The sequence below is a fragment of the Bufo gargarizans genome, chromosome 10 (genome assembly GCF_014858855.1).
Source record: "Bufo gargarizans isolate SCDJY-AF-19 chromosome 10, ASM1485885v1, whole genome shotgun sequence".
NCBI classification, from domain to species: domain Eukaryota; kingdom Metazoa; phylum Chordata; class Amphibia; order Anura; family Bufonidae; genus Bufo; species Bufo gargarizans.
This window is the reverse complement of record NC_058089.1, coordinates 13,404,172-13,418,845: the sequence shown is the minus strand read 5'-3', so window position 1 is coordinate 13,418,845 and position 14,674 is coordinate 13,404,172. Positions and strand designations below refer to the sequence as shown.

Here is a 14,674-nt window from a genome sequence, read left to right as displayed (position 1 = left end):
GTATAGTATTATAACTTAAATAAGAAAACGTAACTTTTTTGGCCATCTTTCTTCAATCCCATCTCATTTTCTATCTGGGGCCCATTCTCTTGAGTTTCTCTTTTATTTACGGTGTCATTATGCAGGATCCGGTCTTGGCACATATGATGTAAACGTCTCTGAAGGCCATATTAGTACTGGAGCGTTATAAGAGCGGCTGTTATCAGTCACTGTCAGTTTCACTGTTGTCAGGATCTCTGCTTGTGGTCAGTGAATGATACCATTAGTTTATACTGTATCTACAGATCGTATATAAAGGGCTCCTGCACATGACTATCCATTATCCGTTCACACTTGCCCACAATAACTTTTTATTTTATTTGTCAGGAAAACGGAGAAAAAGACATGTTCTATAATTTGCAGAAGGCTCATATGGACGACCTCCGGGTGCTCTCCTCCGATCTTCAGCCACACAGAAATGAACGGCTCTGAGTGCGATACATTAAAAAATACGGTCGTGTGCCCGAGGCCTAAAGCCTAGTCCTGCTCACACATCTGTCCGTTACAATGTATAGCCTGCACTCTAGATTGATACACTGTAACAAAATATCAGGAAGAAGCTTTGTGCTGCTGCTGTTCAGGGTCTTCTTTTGACTGGATTCAACTGGAACAGACCCTCAGCTGTGAGAAGTCAGGATTGGGTTCTCAGCCTTTTATGTCAGATAGTCTGCAGTGCAGTACAAACAATCCATCAGACTTACACCACAGGGATACATGTGCCTGGGCCCCTGATATCGTATTGCAGTGGGCGGAGCTTCCAAATGTGCAGAACATTCCGCCTGCTGCTGTTTTTCAACGAGAATACAGAGAACAATGCACTAAGAAGTCGCCGTCGCCCGGCTGGACGGGGATAACGGCTATTCAGACCGATGTTCAGGACTCCAGGAAAGCTGGGTGATCACCAGAATAGCAGCCATGCTACTCATCTCCCAGAGACCTCTGGCTAGACCTCAATTATGGGAACGCGCAGACCCTGAACAAGCAGCAGCACAGGAAGAAACCCCGACAGAATAATCAAAAGAGACATTTATTGTTAGAAGTGCGGACGAGACAACGCCATGGACAGAAGGAATAAGAAATGATGTAAGAATGTCATCGATGGACTGGATCCCGCGCTATGACATCAGCGATCCGCTGCTAGGCCCTACAAAGCGCGGGAAGGGGGAGGGGCTTCTCTATACAGTGGACTTCTTCTGAGACAGGTTGATCTTGTCACCGAGGCTCAGCGCCATGCCCTGCAAGAGACAGACCAGACATTACTAGATGCTTGCCGCAGCCTCCTGCGTTCCTCATGCATCAGGCGGACCGCTCACCTGACTCTTGGCTCTGATCCGTATGTGACCGGTCACTGGAGCGTCGGGTCCAAGGTGGATAGGCTTCTCTATGCTGACATTGGCGAGAGCGTCCTCACCGAATATGGAGCGAGCGTACAGATTGGCGGCCATGAAGCCGCAGTAACCGGACAGCGCCTGAAAGAGATCACAAGTCACATCAACTTCTAAGGTGCAGTCCATAAAGACATAAGCCATCAGTTCCCAGTGCCCCCCGAACCTATGTAGACAGGGACTCCACCAGCAGAATGGTGAGCGCAGCTCTGGAGTATAATACCGGATGTAACCCAGGATCAGTACAGGATAAGTAATGTATGTACACAGTGACTGCACCAGCAGAATAGTGAGTGCAGCTCTGGAGTATAATACAGGATGTAACTCAGGATCAGTACAGGATAAGTAATGTATGTACACAGTGACTGCACCAGCAGAATAGTGAGTGCAGCTCTGGAGTATAATACAGGATGTAACTCAGGATCAGTACAGGATAAGTAATGTATGTATGTACACAGTGACTGCACCAGCAGAATAGTGATTGCAGCTCTGGAGTATAATACAGAATGTAACTCAGGATCAGTAATGTATGTAAACAGTGACTGCACCAGCAGAATAGTGAGTGCAGCTCTGGAGTAAAATACAGGATGTAACTCAGGATCAGTACAGGATAAGTAATGTATGTACACAGTGACTGCACCAGCAGAATAGTGAGTGCAGCTCTGGAGTATAATACAGGATGTAACTCAGGATCAGTACAGGATAAGTAATGTATGTACACAGTGACTGCACCAGCAGAATAGTGAGTGCAGCTCTGGAGTATAATACAGGATGTAACTCAGGATCAGGACAGGATAAGTAATGTATGTACACAGTGACTGCACCAGCAGAATAGTGAGTGCAGCTCTGGGGTATAATACAGGATGTAACTCAGGATCAGTACAGGATAAGTAATGTATGTACACAGTGACTCCACCAGCAGAATAGTGAGTGCAGCTCTGGAGTATAATACAGGATGTAACTCAGGATCAGGACAGGATAAGTAATGTATGTACACAGTGACTGCACCAGCAGAATAGTGAGTGCAGCTCTGGAGTATAATACAGGATGTAACTCAGGATCAGTACAGGATAAGTAATGTATGTACACAGTGACTGCACCAGCAGAATAGTGAGTGCAGCTCTGGAGTATAATACAGGATGTAACTCAGGATCAGTACAGGATAAGTAATGTATGTAAACAGTGACTGCACCAGCAGAATAGTGAGTGCAGCTCTGGAGTATAATACAGGATATAACTCAGGATCAGTACAGGATAAGTAATGTATGTACACAGTGACTGCACCAGCAGGATAGTGAGTGCAGCTCTGGAGTATAATACAGGATGTAACTCAGGATCAGTACAGGATAAGTAATGTATGTAAACAGTGACTGCACCAGCAGAAAAGTGAGCGCAGCTCTGGAGTTCTTTTTTCAGATGGACCAGCATTTGGTACAGCACGGAACTCACCTTCTCTGGCGTCAGACACTTCATGTTTGTGGACTTCAGGATGTGCTGCAGATATTCGTTCAGATCTATGATGTTGGTGTTGACAGTGACCTGGATGGAGACATGGAGGGGCCGTCAGCATCAGTGACTGTTTGCTCCTCATGATCAGGGGTCGCACCTATTACTTCCAGTTTAGAGACAATGAAGGGCAGTGCTTACCTTGTTTTCCCATTCGAACTCCGCCCACATCTGCCGGAACTCCGTGTCCGTACAGCTGGCGGGCTGGATGTAATCCATGATGTCGATGTGGATGTCGCTGAGGACCACGCAGTTCCTGTCACTTGCTGCTCCGGACACGTCATACACTGCACAGATATAAAGCTCATGTTACTGGAGACGCCCGAGCGCGACATCCTCATACATACGTACTCCAACCCCTACAACCACTTTAAGTGGATCTATCACTCCCCCCATACTTTACACTGCAGTCCTGTCAGTACATGGAGAGATGATTACATCACAACGAGGACTGAAGATTATAAACTACAGGGGACAGGACCCTAGTGAGAAGATCATAAGTGAACTGCTGCACATCAATGAAGGGGAGGGGCCTCAAAGTGGGAGTGGCCTGATGACATGCTTATTTCACACATGACTCGGTGGAGCCCCTGGTGGATCGTTTGGTTTACATCAGAAATTGGATGCAGGACTCACCAATGTTTCCAAATATAATTCCATTTTCAGTTGAAGCGACTTTTACGTTTGCTTTGATGTTTGCAAAGTCATGAGGGGCGAGGGTGAGGGGCGACGGCTTTTCAACAAGTTTCAGATCCCCTGAAATTAAGAAATCAGAGAAAAAAAATAAAAATAAAAGTCATGAGAACATTTCTAACAGTGAGCCGGCCGCCCTGTGCGCAGCAGGGAATAGTGGCTTCTCAGGTATAGAAAAACCTCTGCTCCAAACTGGCGCCGCTGATCTCTCATTAGGAATGATCGGTGGGCGCTACAAACCAGTCATGTGATCATCAAGAAATCGCACACAAAAAAATGCATCAGACCAAATTCCAAGTACAGGACACTGCTGCCACCTACTGCCCAAAACAAAGAACTACAGCCTTCAGGCTGCCCAATACCAAGGACTACAGACCACAGTTAGGGACTAAAGCCACTGGTGCCCAATACTAGGGATGAGCGAACCGACTTAAGTCGATCTGCATAAAACTTTGTTACAATACTGTACAGAGCGAGCGCTCCGTACAGTATTAGAATGTATTGGCTCCAATGAGCTGAAGTTATCACTTTGCGAAGTCTTGTGAGAGTTCGCATAATAATTTCAGAAATTGATTTATACTGTAAAAAACCATTTCCCGAACTCAGGTTCGGTTCCCAGGTACCACTCATTCGCTCATCCCTACCCAATACCAAGGACTACAGGCCACAGCCACTGCTGCCACCTGAAGTGTTACATATCAATATCTCATCCCGTCCCCTGTATATAAATCTTATGACAAGATCTGCAAGTTCCCAACATGCTTAATTTCTCATCATTTCCAAGATCTCTGCCTGCAGTCAGTGAATGGGAACATCCCCATTAATCCTCTGAGTAAAACACACCAGCAGTATATACCTGCCCTGCACACCTGGCTGACACCTCTTAACACGCACTGATTCACTCAATTAGCAGCAATCGGAGATATTGAAAATGTTCACTAATTGAAACACAAAAGGAGACAAATATCTTCAGACAATGGTGTCCTCACCCAACGTGGCGAGCTCCAGGGTACAGTTCTGCAGGGTGTCGCTGGTCTGATTGACGACTAACACATCCAGGACGATGTCATACTGGTTCACGTGCACATAGGCCTCTGCGTACACCGGATCCGAGAACCCCGTCAGCTGAGTCACCTGCAGAGAGAAGACGCCATACTGTCACCTTAGAACACCAGCTGTCACTGCTGACAACCTGCCTGTATATCCTGTCTGAGAGGTAGTCACAGCCCCGCCCCCTGCTGATGACATCACTGATAGAATGACATGTGATCAGACATGAGTTCCACACACCTGATACTACAGGAACATCTATCACTGCTGACAACCTGCCCCTATATCCTGTCTGAGGGGTTGTCACAGCCCCGCCCTCTGCTGATGACATCACTGCCTATACACACATCTCATCTTCTCCCTTATATCAGATAAGCGCCGTCTTTACCTTGTTCAGCTTGGATGCCAGCGGATCTGCCGCCTCTTTCCTCTGTGTCGTTCCCATGGCCGCCAGGAGACTTAGCTGGAACTGATCCTCCTTTGATGCCATCTCACTCTTGGCGGTCAGTTGCATGAAGGAGATGTGGTCGTCTGCTTGAACCATCACGTTTCGTTTTTCAGATTCTTTCTACATGTGGTTTATGAAGAACACAACGATCAGTTTACAGATTCACAGTCACCTTGGTCCATGTAGAAGACATGTCCGGCGGGTCACCTTCTGAGACAGCTTCTCCTCCTCCAGCTTGGCGGACAGCATGTGGGACAGGGACAGGCGGCATTTCTGGTTGAAGATCTCATTCATCAGGGGGGTGCACTCGGACAGAACCTTCAGACACAGCGAGATCCGGTCCACGTCATCATCTGTGATCGGCTTCTTGGGGAGAGAGGACTTGCCCAGATGCAGGATGGTCGCCATGAGAAGCATGGACTCTGCCACAAAGGACTATAGTGCAAAGAGAAGATTCTCCGTTAACTGCCTCATTACAGAAACACAATCACAGCGAGTGCTGTGCAGGCTCATCACCCTCATCATCCTGCAGGGTAGTCCGTGACAGAAGACGCTCTCCAGTCCTGCCCACGTCTAGAGATTTTACGGCAGTGGGATTACTTTTCGGCGCACATTTAGGGGAGACAATCGAGGGAGTGCTGTGGGATTCTTTCGCCTGGTTTTTAGCCTTTTCAGGTGAAGTCTGCGGCAAATCCTTGCCCTGGTATAAGATGGCCCCAATACAAGGAGAATTTGACACTTACATTCTGCTTCTTCTTGTCTGGAACCAAAGCCACATAGCGCAGAGCGATCTTGGTCAGGGTGGTGGCGAGAGAAGCGGCAACAAAGAAATCTCCGTCCAGTAGAAATCCCCGGAGAGGTGGCCTAACAGCAACAGATCGGATTAGACTTAGTAAAAGTGCAATGCTGGAAGGGGGTCCGAGCAAATACTCACTGTTAATAACATCTAGCAGAACTGAGAGTGCAGCTCTGGAGTATAATGCAGACTGCAATTAAACTTAGTTCTGCCATTTTTTAGCTAAAATACAACAAAAGTAATGTCTGCCCTGACCTCTCCTCCTCCTTCTTGGTGGGCCGGGAGCTGCTGAGTGCACTCTGGGTGGCGTACGTGCCCATCTCGGTCACCAGCTTCTGACTGGGGCCCACAGTTACCTCCTCCTCCGGCTTCATTTCTCCGGATTCCTTTTTAATCTCATTCTCCACAATTGGGACCTAGAGGAGGGAGAAGGAAAGGGTTAACTCCTCTCTGTCATTATGACCCACCGATGAGAAGCCTTCATCATCGTCACCCTCCTCACTCACCTCGCCTAGGGACCGGCGCACTTCCGTCATCACGCTCTGGATGTCGTCTTTTGTGCTGCAGTATTCTCCCAAAATCCACAGCGCTCCCCGGTAAATCCTACAAGACACGAAGTGTCAAACCAAGCACCAATGAATATACCGCCGCTCAGATTAACGGTCAATGCGAAAGCGTCCTGATGTGACCTCGATCAAATCTGAGCACAAACTGAGGAGAGCGCTCACCCGTGACGTGGTGACACTGAGGTAGCAGGGGACACACGGATAAAAGTAGTTTCCCCACTAGGCCAAACCCCTGCTGAAATGTATTACTGAGGCGTCTGGGCAGAACGGGAGTTCCCTCTATGAAAGGGAGGAGACCCTGCTCTGAAGGACTTAACGTGACCATGTGCCACACGGCTATTCTTTGCCTTCTATAGAGGTCACATGACACTGCATTCCCCTGCAGTGGTGCTGTGTACAGTGGGTAGTTTGAATGGACACACCAAAAAAGCTGCAGAAGTCTAAGACCAAGGGGGGGGGGATAGGGGGCAACTTACTGATTGGGAGAGGTCTGATTGCAGTGTAAAGAATGGGGATTTCCATTCTAGTTGTTGCGGCTACATTCAGGGACATAAAATGATATTTAACAGAAAGCCTCCACTTTATATCAGGAGATCAAATATGACGAGAGATCTGGACGTAGCCATGCCATACTTTATACTGCAGGCTGCATCCAGTGGGTCACAATCACATTATATTTTATGACTAATCAGACTTACGAAGAGGCGTCTATGAATGTAATAAACCGATTATCCTCCAGAGACGTGGGATCCATCACCTTCCTGCCCCCTGCACCCTGATCACAGACACTCGGGGGACAGATAGGATAACATGCGGCACTCACTTCACGGACTTAATGGCGTGGAAAACCTCCAGCATCTTCTCCACGATCAGCGTCCTCAGGTTATCGAACCTCTGAACCGCTTCTCGCACAAACTCCAGGACGTCAGCGGCGGCCGCCTCATTACTGTCACTCAGGAACTCCATCAGCTGGAGAGAGAAGATGGCGGACACACATTAATATAGCTGCAAAGACTAAAAAGCTATGGACGATCAGAGATTCTGGATTTTCGGACGGCAGGTTATAGGAATTGTCATAGTTAAGCGCAGAAGTGTGACTGGTACATACCACAGGGATGACGTTGGCGGCCATGTCTGGGAAGCGCACGCTGCAGGAGTGCAGCGTCCGGACGAGCAGCTGGCGGTACTTGTCTGTGTCCTCGTGCTCGGTCACGTTGTTGGTCTTTATGACTTCTTTCTTCAGGACAATCACCAGCTGCAATGATCGGACGGGCTGTTAGCTATTGACCCCCAATATAAACCTGGGCCCCTCCCCCAGCGCCATGGTCTCACCTCCTCAACGTTTCTTGAAGACACCAGGTCCAGCGCCAGCTGCAGGGTTTTCTTGCGCACTTCCAGGTCTGGCGTGCCGAGGACTCTGAGGATGTCCATGACCAGATCCTAGGAGTTAAGCAGGTCACAGTCACGGCTCCGCAGATAATACAATTCTACAGCTGAAAGCCGTGTCCTGATCACAAGCGACAGTTACAAGTTGCGGATCTGGGTCGTCTGTGACAAGATGGTTTCCATTAACTGGCACTAAGCAGACATCTTGGAAAGTACACTAAAAGTGGCGTTCTTTAAAGGGTCTCCCCATCTAATAAACGGAGGCATATCGCTTGTATATAGGGGGGGGGGGGTCCAGCCTCTTAAATTCCCCCACAGATCCAAAAGGGCGCACAGAGCTGGTTTAGCACCCTAACCCCTGCACCATTCTGCCACAGCCAAAGCATTGAAGGAACGCAGCGCTGCTTCCCGCTTACTCAGTGGTCGGAGACCTACCGATTGTAAAGTGATGCAATATCCTAGCGATATACTGTCACTCCATCAGATGGCAAAGCCCCTCTAAAGGGGGTCCCCCATTAACAATACCTACATTATCCAGTTTGCTGGGGTCCAACCGCTGGATGACAAGAGTGGAGGCCATTAATCAGAATGGAGTATTGGGTGTGCATGTGTGTCCCCCGTTCTATTAACCTCCATGGGACTGTTCTCAGCAGTCCCATACAAGTCAGTGGAGTGATGGTCACACATGCACACCCACTGCCCCGTTCTCAGATCTTGTGATCCTGCATGTCCCAGCAGTCAGATACTTGTCCCCTATATCGTGTATAGGGGAAACGCCTTTTAAGGCTTCAATACATTTTGAGGAAGATGAAGTGCGAGGACACCGACCTGCAGGACACGCTCGTGTGACGGGTGGTCCTTGAGCTCTATCAGGCGGTCCAGGACGATCAGCTTCACGTTGTTGTCGCTTTCCTTAATGATCAGGTCGATGTAGCACTGAGCCGCAGCCTGGAGAGAGCAGAATGTGAGTGCACGGGGACAAGTGCGCCAATTGTGGTAAAAGGTGGAGAAGCCCTGGTCATGCTATACTGGTTCTGATCTGGAATGCTCTGCCTCCCGACACCCCCCCCATCCCCGCCTGCAGTACCTCCCGACAGCACCCCCATCCCTGCCTGCTGTACCTCCTGACACCAACCCATATCCGCCAGCTGTACCTCCCGACACCCCCCCCATATCCGCCAGCTGTACCTCCCGACACCCCCCCATCCCCGCCTGCTGTACCTCCCGACACCCCCCCAACCCTGCCTGCAGTACCTCCTGACACCCCACCATCCCTGCCTGCAGTACCTCCTGACACCCCACCATCCCTGCCTGCAGTACCTCCCGACGCCCCTATCCCTGCCTGCTGCCCCTTCGGACACCCCAAAATTGCTTGCTCCACCTACTGACACCCCATTCCCTGTGTGTAGTTTTACGGATAACTCACCTTGATGGCGGTGGGAGCACTGGACAGTGTGACGAGGGTCCCGGCGGCTTCATACTTTACAGCTGGGCTGGATGACTGCAGCAGGTTGAAGATACAGCGGATGAAGCGCGCTCTCTCGGAGGGGTTGGCGTGACACACCTGCCGGACACAAACATGCAGTTATGGGAAGAGCCTGTGGTGCCGACCATATAAAACCAAATGCATCACTGGTGTTAATGGGAGCACCACCAGTCACTGCACATGATCCGACTGGCGTTACCATCATGTTCAGTACTGGGTCATTAAAGGGGCGACTTAATAGAGAGATCTTCTTGTGTATTTTCTTATACAATGACACTTAATAATCACCCTTTTCTGTCCATTAAGGCTTCATTCACATGACAGGGAAAAAAAACGGACGTGTGATTTTTTTATTGAATGTAGCCTAAGCATGTCCAGGACTAGAGAGCCGTGTCTCTGAGAAGTCTCTGGCAGTGAAGGAAGAAGGGATGTAATTCCACACACAGCCTGTGGACGAGTGTGGCGCTGTCTCGGTAAGCAGCCATGCTTCTGTAATCCTGTAAAACCTTTACTGGATTTGCGGAGGCTTCACCGGCGGACACGTACCTTGTAGATGAGCTCCACAATCACCAGCTGCAGGATGTCACCAAAGGTCTGGACCTGATCGATACAGGTGCTGAGATAATCCAGAGCGCGGTCCTAGAGAAATACAAGTTCAGGGAGGTCATAGAGAATGATCCCCATTACATAACACAGACTCTATGCAACAAGAAGAACCAGCAGTGTTGTCATAGGGACATCAGCAGTGGACCGTCCTGTCCCCCCCCCCTCCTCGTACCTGGTCTGCGTGGATCAGCATCATGAAGGCGTTCCTCTTGCAGCTGGCGTCCTTCTCGTTCACCAGGAAGTCATGGATGAGCTCAGGAGCGTCTGGGATCAGATGCTCAAAATTCCTGAAAATGAAGATCATAGAAATCAGGGACGCGACAAACCGGCGACTATGCGATAATGGCGGCACTGTGGGGCCAGGACACCGCAGTCCGCTCTGACAACCACTCCCACAGCCCTCATGTCCCAATAGTAATGCATGAAGCTGAACAATCCCGTTGCCGCCCATCCCCTTCATACTTACTTACAGCAGGAGGTTTGCCACAATGTATTAGTGCAGATAAGAGCCCATCATGCTGAAGTCCGGGACAAGAGGGAAATTTAGGCAGGTCCAGGCCTTATACCACCTGCTGTGTTTAGCTCACAGAAGGGGATCTGCACCGATACACTGTAACAAACCCTCAGCTGTGTAAGCACATTTCTGGATGTAAACGAGGAGTTTCCGCTCACTAAAAGCAAGCAGAGGTCTTACGACGGTTAGGAACTGAGACGGTGTATGATCCGATAATGATGAAGCAGTATTCACCTGTAGATGGTGTATATGGCCAGCACGGCGTTCCTCCTCACGTAGCTGTGGCGGTGATCCAGACACGCCCGGATGGCGGGCATCAGCGGCTCCAGAAGCTCGGCTTCCTTCAGTTTACACAGGAAGCGCAGAGTGGATCCCCGGATGAACTCGTTTGGATGCTGGAGATCCTGATGAGAAAAACATCTGGGAAATTACTTCTCCGTCTCACAGAACGTGCAATCAGCGCTTCTGTTTCTGGGAAAGCTGGGTGAGAACCAGTATGTCCACCACTGCAACTGCCCCCAGAGTGGTCGCTCACCTAGTTTGCCAGTGTGTTCTCATCTCACATATCTAGACACATCTACACTCTGAGCGGTCTGGGAAAGCTGGGCGATAGCGGCAGCCATGCTGGGGGTCACCCAGCTTTCCCATACTCTGCAAAAGGCTGACCTTCCTGTAGGCGTCGCACACGAGGATCATCTCCTGCAGCAGCTTCCCGTCCGGCGTCGTCTTGGGCACGATCTCCCAGAAGACGAGCAGCAGTTTCTTGATGGTGTGATCCTGCAGCGGCAGCACGAAGCGGATGATGGTCATCAGGAGTCCGGGCAGCTTCTCGCCATTCAGGATCATGATGATCACTTTCTTCAGAGCCTCCGTCTTGGATTTCACATCCCCCTTCTCTGCAGGTGAAGAGCAGCACGTTACAAGATGGCAGCAAAAGACGCGGGGGCATAAGAGACGAGACTGACTCCCCCCCCCCCCCCCCCAAACACCAGGGGACATAAGAGACGAGACTGACCCCCCCCCCAGACACCAGGGGACATAAGAGACGAGACTGACCCCCCCCCCAGACACCAGGGGACATAAGAGACGAGACTGACCCCCCCCAGACACCAGGGGACATAAGAGACGAGACTGACCCCCCCCCCCAGGCACCAGGGGACATAAGAGACGAGACTGACCCCCCCCCCCCCCCAGGCACCAGGGGACATAAGAGACGAGACTGACCCCCCCCCAGGCACCAGGGGACATAAGAGACGAGACTGACCCCCCCCCCCCAGGCACCAGGGGACATAAGAGACGAGACTGACCCCCCCCCCCCCAGGCACCAGGGGACATAAGAGACGAGACTGACCCCCCCCCCCCCCAGGCACCAGGGGACATAAGAGACGAGACTGACCCCCCCCCCCCCAGGCACCAGGGGACATAAGAGACGAGACTGACCCCCCCCAGACACCAGGGGACATAAGAGACGAGACTGACCCCCCCCCCCCCCAGGCACCAGGGGACATAAGAGACGAGACTGACCCCCCCCCCAGGCACCAGGGGACATAAGAGACGAGACTGACCCCCCCCAGACACCAGGGGACATAAGAGATGAGACTGACCCCCCCCCCCCCCCCAGGCACCAGGGGACATAAGAGACGAGACTGACCCCCCCCAGACACCAGGGGACATAAGAGACGAGACTGACCCCCCCCCCCCCCCCCCAGGCACCAGGGGACATAAGAGACGAGACTGACCCCCCCCAGACACCAGGGGACATAAGAGACGAGACTGACCCCCCCCCCCCAGGCACCAGGGGACATAAGAGACGAGACTGACCCCCCCCCCCCCCAGGCACCAGGGGACATAAGAGACGAGACTGACCCCCCCCCCCCCCAGGCACCAGGGGACATAAGAGACGAGACTGACCCCCCCCCCCCCCAGGCACCAGGGGACATAAGAGACGAGACTGACCCCCCCCCCAGACACCAGGGGACATAAGAGACGAGACTGACCCCCCCCCCCAGGCACCAGGGGACATAAGAGACGAGACTGACCCCCCCCCCCCCCAGGCACCAGGGGACATAAGAGACGAGACTGACCCCCCCCCCCAGGCACCAGGGGACATAAGAGACGAGACTGACCCCCCCCCCCCAGGCACCAGGGGACATAAGAGACGAGACTGACCCCCCCCCCCCCCCAGGCACCAGGGGACATAAGAGACGAGACTGACCCCCCCCCCCCCAGGCACCAGGGGACATAAGAGACGAGACTGACCCCCCCCAGACACCAGGGGACATAAGAGACGAGACTGACCCCCCCCCCCCCCCAGGCACCAGGGGACATAAGAGACGAGACTGACCCCCCCCCCCAGGCACCAGGGGACATAAGAGACGAGACTGACCCCCCCCAGACACCAGGGGACATAAGAGATGAGACTGACCCCCCCCCCCCCCCCAGGCACCAGGGGACATGAGACGAGACTGACCCCCCCCCCCCCCCCCCCAGGCACCAGGGGACATAAGAGACGAGACTGACCCCCCCCCCCAGACACCAGGGGACATAAGAGACGAGACTGACCCCCCCCCCCCAGACACCAGGGGACATAAGAGACGAGACTGACCCCCCCCCCCCAGACACCAGGGGACATAAGAGACTGACTCCCCCCAAACACCAGGGGACATGAGAGACTGACTCCCCCCAAACACCAGGGGACATAAGAGACTGACCCCCCCCCCATAGACACTGGGGTATACAAGAGATGGCCCCCTGCATAGACGCCAGGTGACAGAAGAGACTGACTCCCCCTGAGTGACAACCACTACGGCCACGTCCAGTTTCCTGGGGTCTGCGTGATAATCACTCCGTGTAACCACCAGATCTGCAGTTTGGGAACCTGGCTGACACCCTGAGGGGTCGCTGTAATGGCAGCTATGAAGGTTGTCACCACTCAGGACCGGACCTCCCCGTCCGCCATTCCTATGTTCTGCCTCTTGCCGCCCCATGAGCGCCCCCCGCTGACGTATCTCACCCAGGTCGGTCTTCAGGGTGATCTCTGATGGAGGCTCCGAGTCCATGGGGACGTTGATGAGGGTGTAGCACACATTCTCTGCAGCCGTCATGGCTCCGGCGCGGTCAGACAGACGGTAAAACTTCAGGCAGGTTCTGACCCTGGAAGAGAGGAAGAAATGAAGATGAAAACGGACGGGAAGCGGCGCCATGTCCGGAGTCAGATCCGCGCTGATCGTCCGTGTCCTGGAACTCGGTGAGTGCAGCGCCGCCTCAGGACCCACATGGAGCTAAAAGCGTTCTTGTCATGTGACCAGATCTACGATGGGGGTGATCCTCCTGCCGCTCTGCGGTATCACCCCACAGCCAGCGTCATAACACGTCACGTGATCCGCGGTCGCTTCCATTCTAGGGAAAAATAATCCAACGACACCAGAGACATCCAAAAGCAAAAAGGGGAGTGCCCAGGTGACCGCCACATCACAACGTATTAAATTTACAAAGAGGCGGAGCTCTCACAATGGCGCAAATTATTTATCAGCACAATGAGCCCCAAATCGGTGCAGCCTACAGGGCGTCCGGAGGAGAAAGCGCAAAAGTTACATGTAACGCTGCATCGACCGCGCAGACCCAGAAATACTCAAGGGAAGAGACTGCCATTGTGACACACCTGACAGACAGATGGAGGCCTATGACAGAGGGGTATGGTGGGGCCCCCCGGGGCTGTGAGGGACCCCTGGAGGTGAGGAAGCAGTGCCCGGGACATTACCTGCTCCCAACCGGGTGTCAGGCGAGATCTAGCTCTCGGTGACGTGGAAGAGCTGAGGCCACAGCAAGAGTACGGAAGCCGGGCAGGGCAAAGGAAGCTCCGCCCAGTGCAGAGCGCACACCGGAAGTGTTCATCACCATGGAACGCAGCGCACACAGGAAGTGTTCATCACCATGGAACGCAGCGCATACCGGAAGTCTTCATCACCATGGAACGCGACGCACACCGGAAGAACATTTGATCCTGTTACGTCCACAGCGCAGCACCAGAAGTGGGAAGGCCCGTGCCCCGGAAGTGAAGACGCTTCTGCTGGCACAGCTGGTTGTCAGATGACAGGAAGAGTTAGTGTGTAGTCAGTGCAGGGGTTTTATGAGCAGAATATCACCTGTGTGTGTGTAATATATATATATTTATTATATACACATATATATATATATAT

The 14,674-nt window shown here is 52.2% G+C and overlaps 1 protein-coding gene across 1 annotated transcript; it reads right to left on the bottom strand.

Moving 5' to 3' along the window:
• Positions 1-1,050: 1,050 nt before the first annotated feature.
• On the bottom strand, positions 1,051-14,353 carry COPB1 (COPI coat complex subunit beta 1). The gene is made up of 22 exons (XM_044270283.1): positions 14,236-14,353; positions 13,489-13,628; positions 11,142-11,371; positions 10,710-10,879; positions 10,134-10,248; positions 9,902-9,994; positions 9,296-9,433; positions 8,698-8,817; positions 7,816-7,923; positions 7,592-7,738; positions 7,307-7,452; positions 6,424-6,520; positions 6,173-6,333; positions 5,865-5,985; positions 5,329-5,556; positions 5,062-5,241; positions 4,613-4,757; positions 3,567-3,686; positions 3,072-3,217; positions 2,874-2,963; positions 1,353-1,508; positions 1,051-1,274 (listed from the first exon to the last, which is right to left on the bottom strand). The coding sequence occupies exons 2-22, from the start codon at positions 13,577-13,579 to the stop codon at positions 1,215-1,217; spliced, it is 2,862 nt and encodes a 953-aa protein (XP_044126218.1). The 5' UTR covers positions 13,580-13,628; positions 14,236-14,353; the 3' UTR covers positions 1,051-1,214.
• Positions 14,354-14,674: the final 321 nt, after the last annotated feature.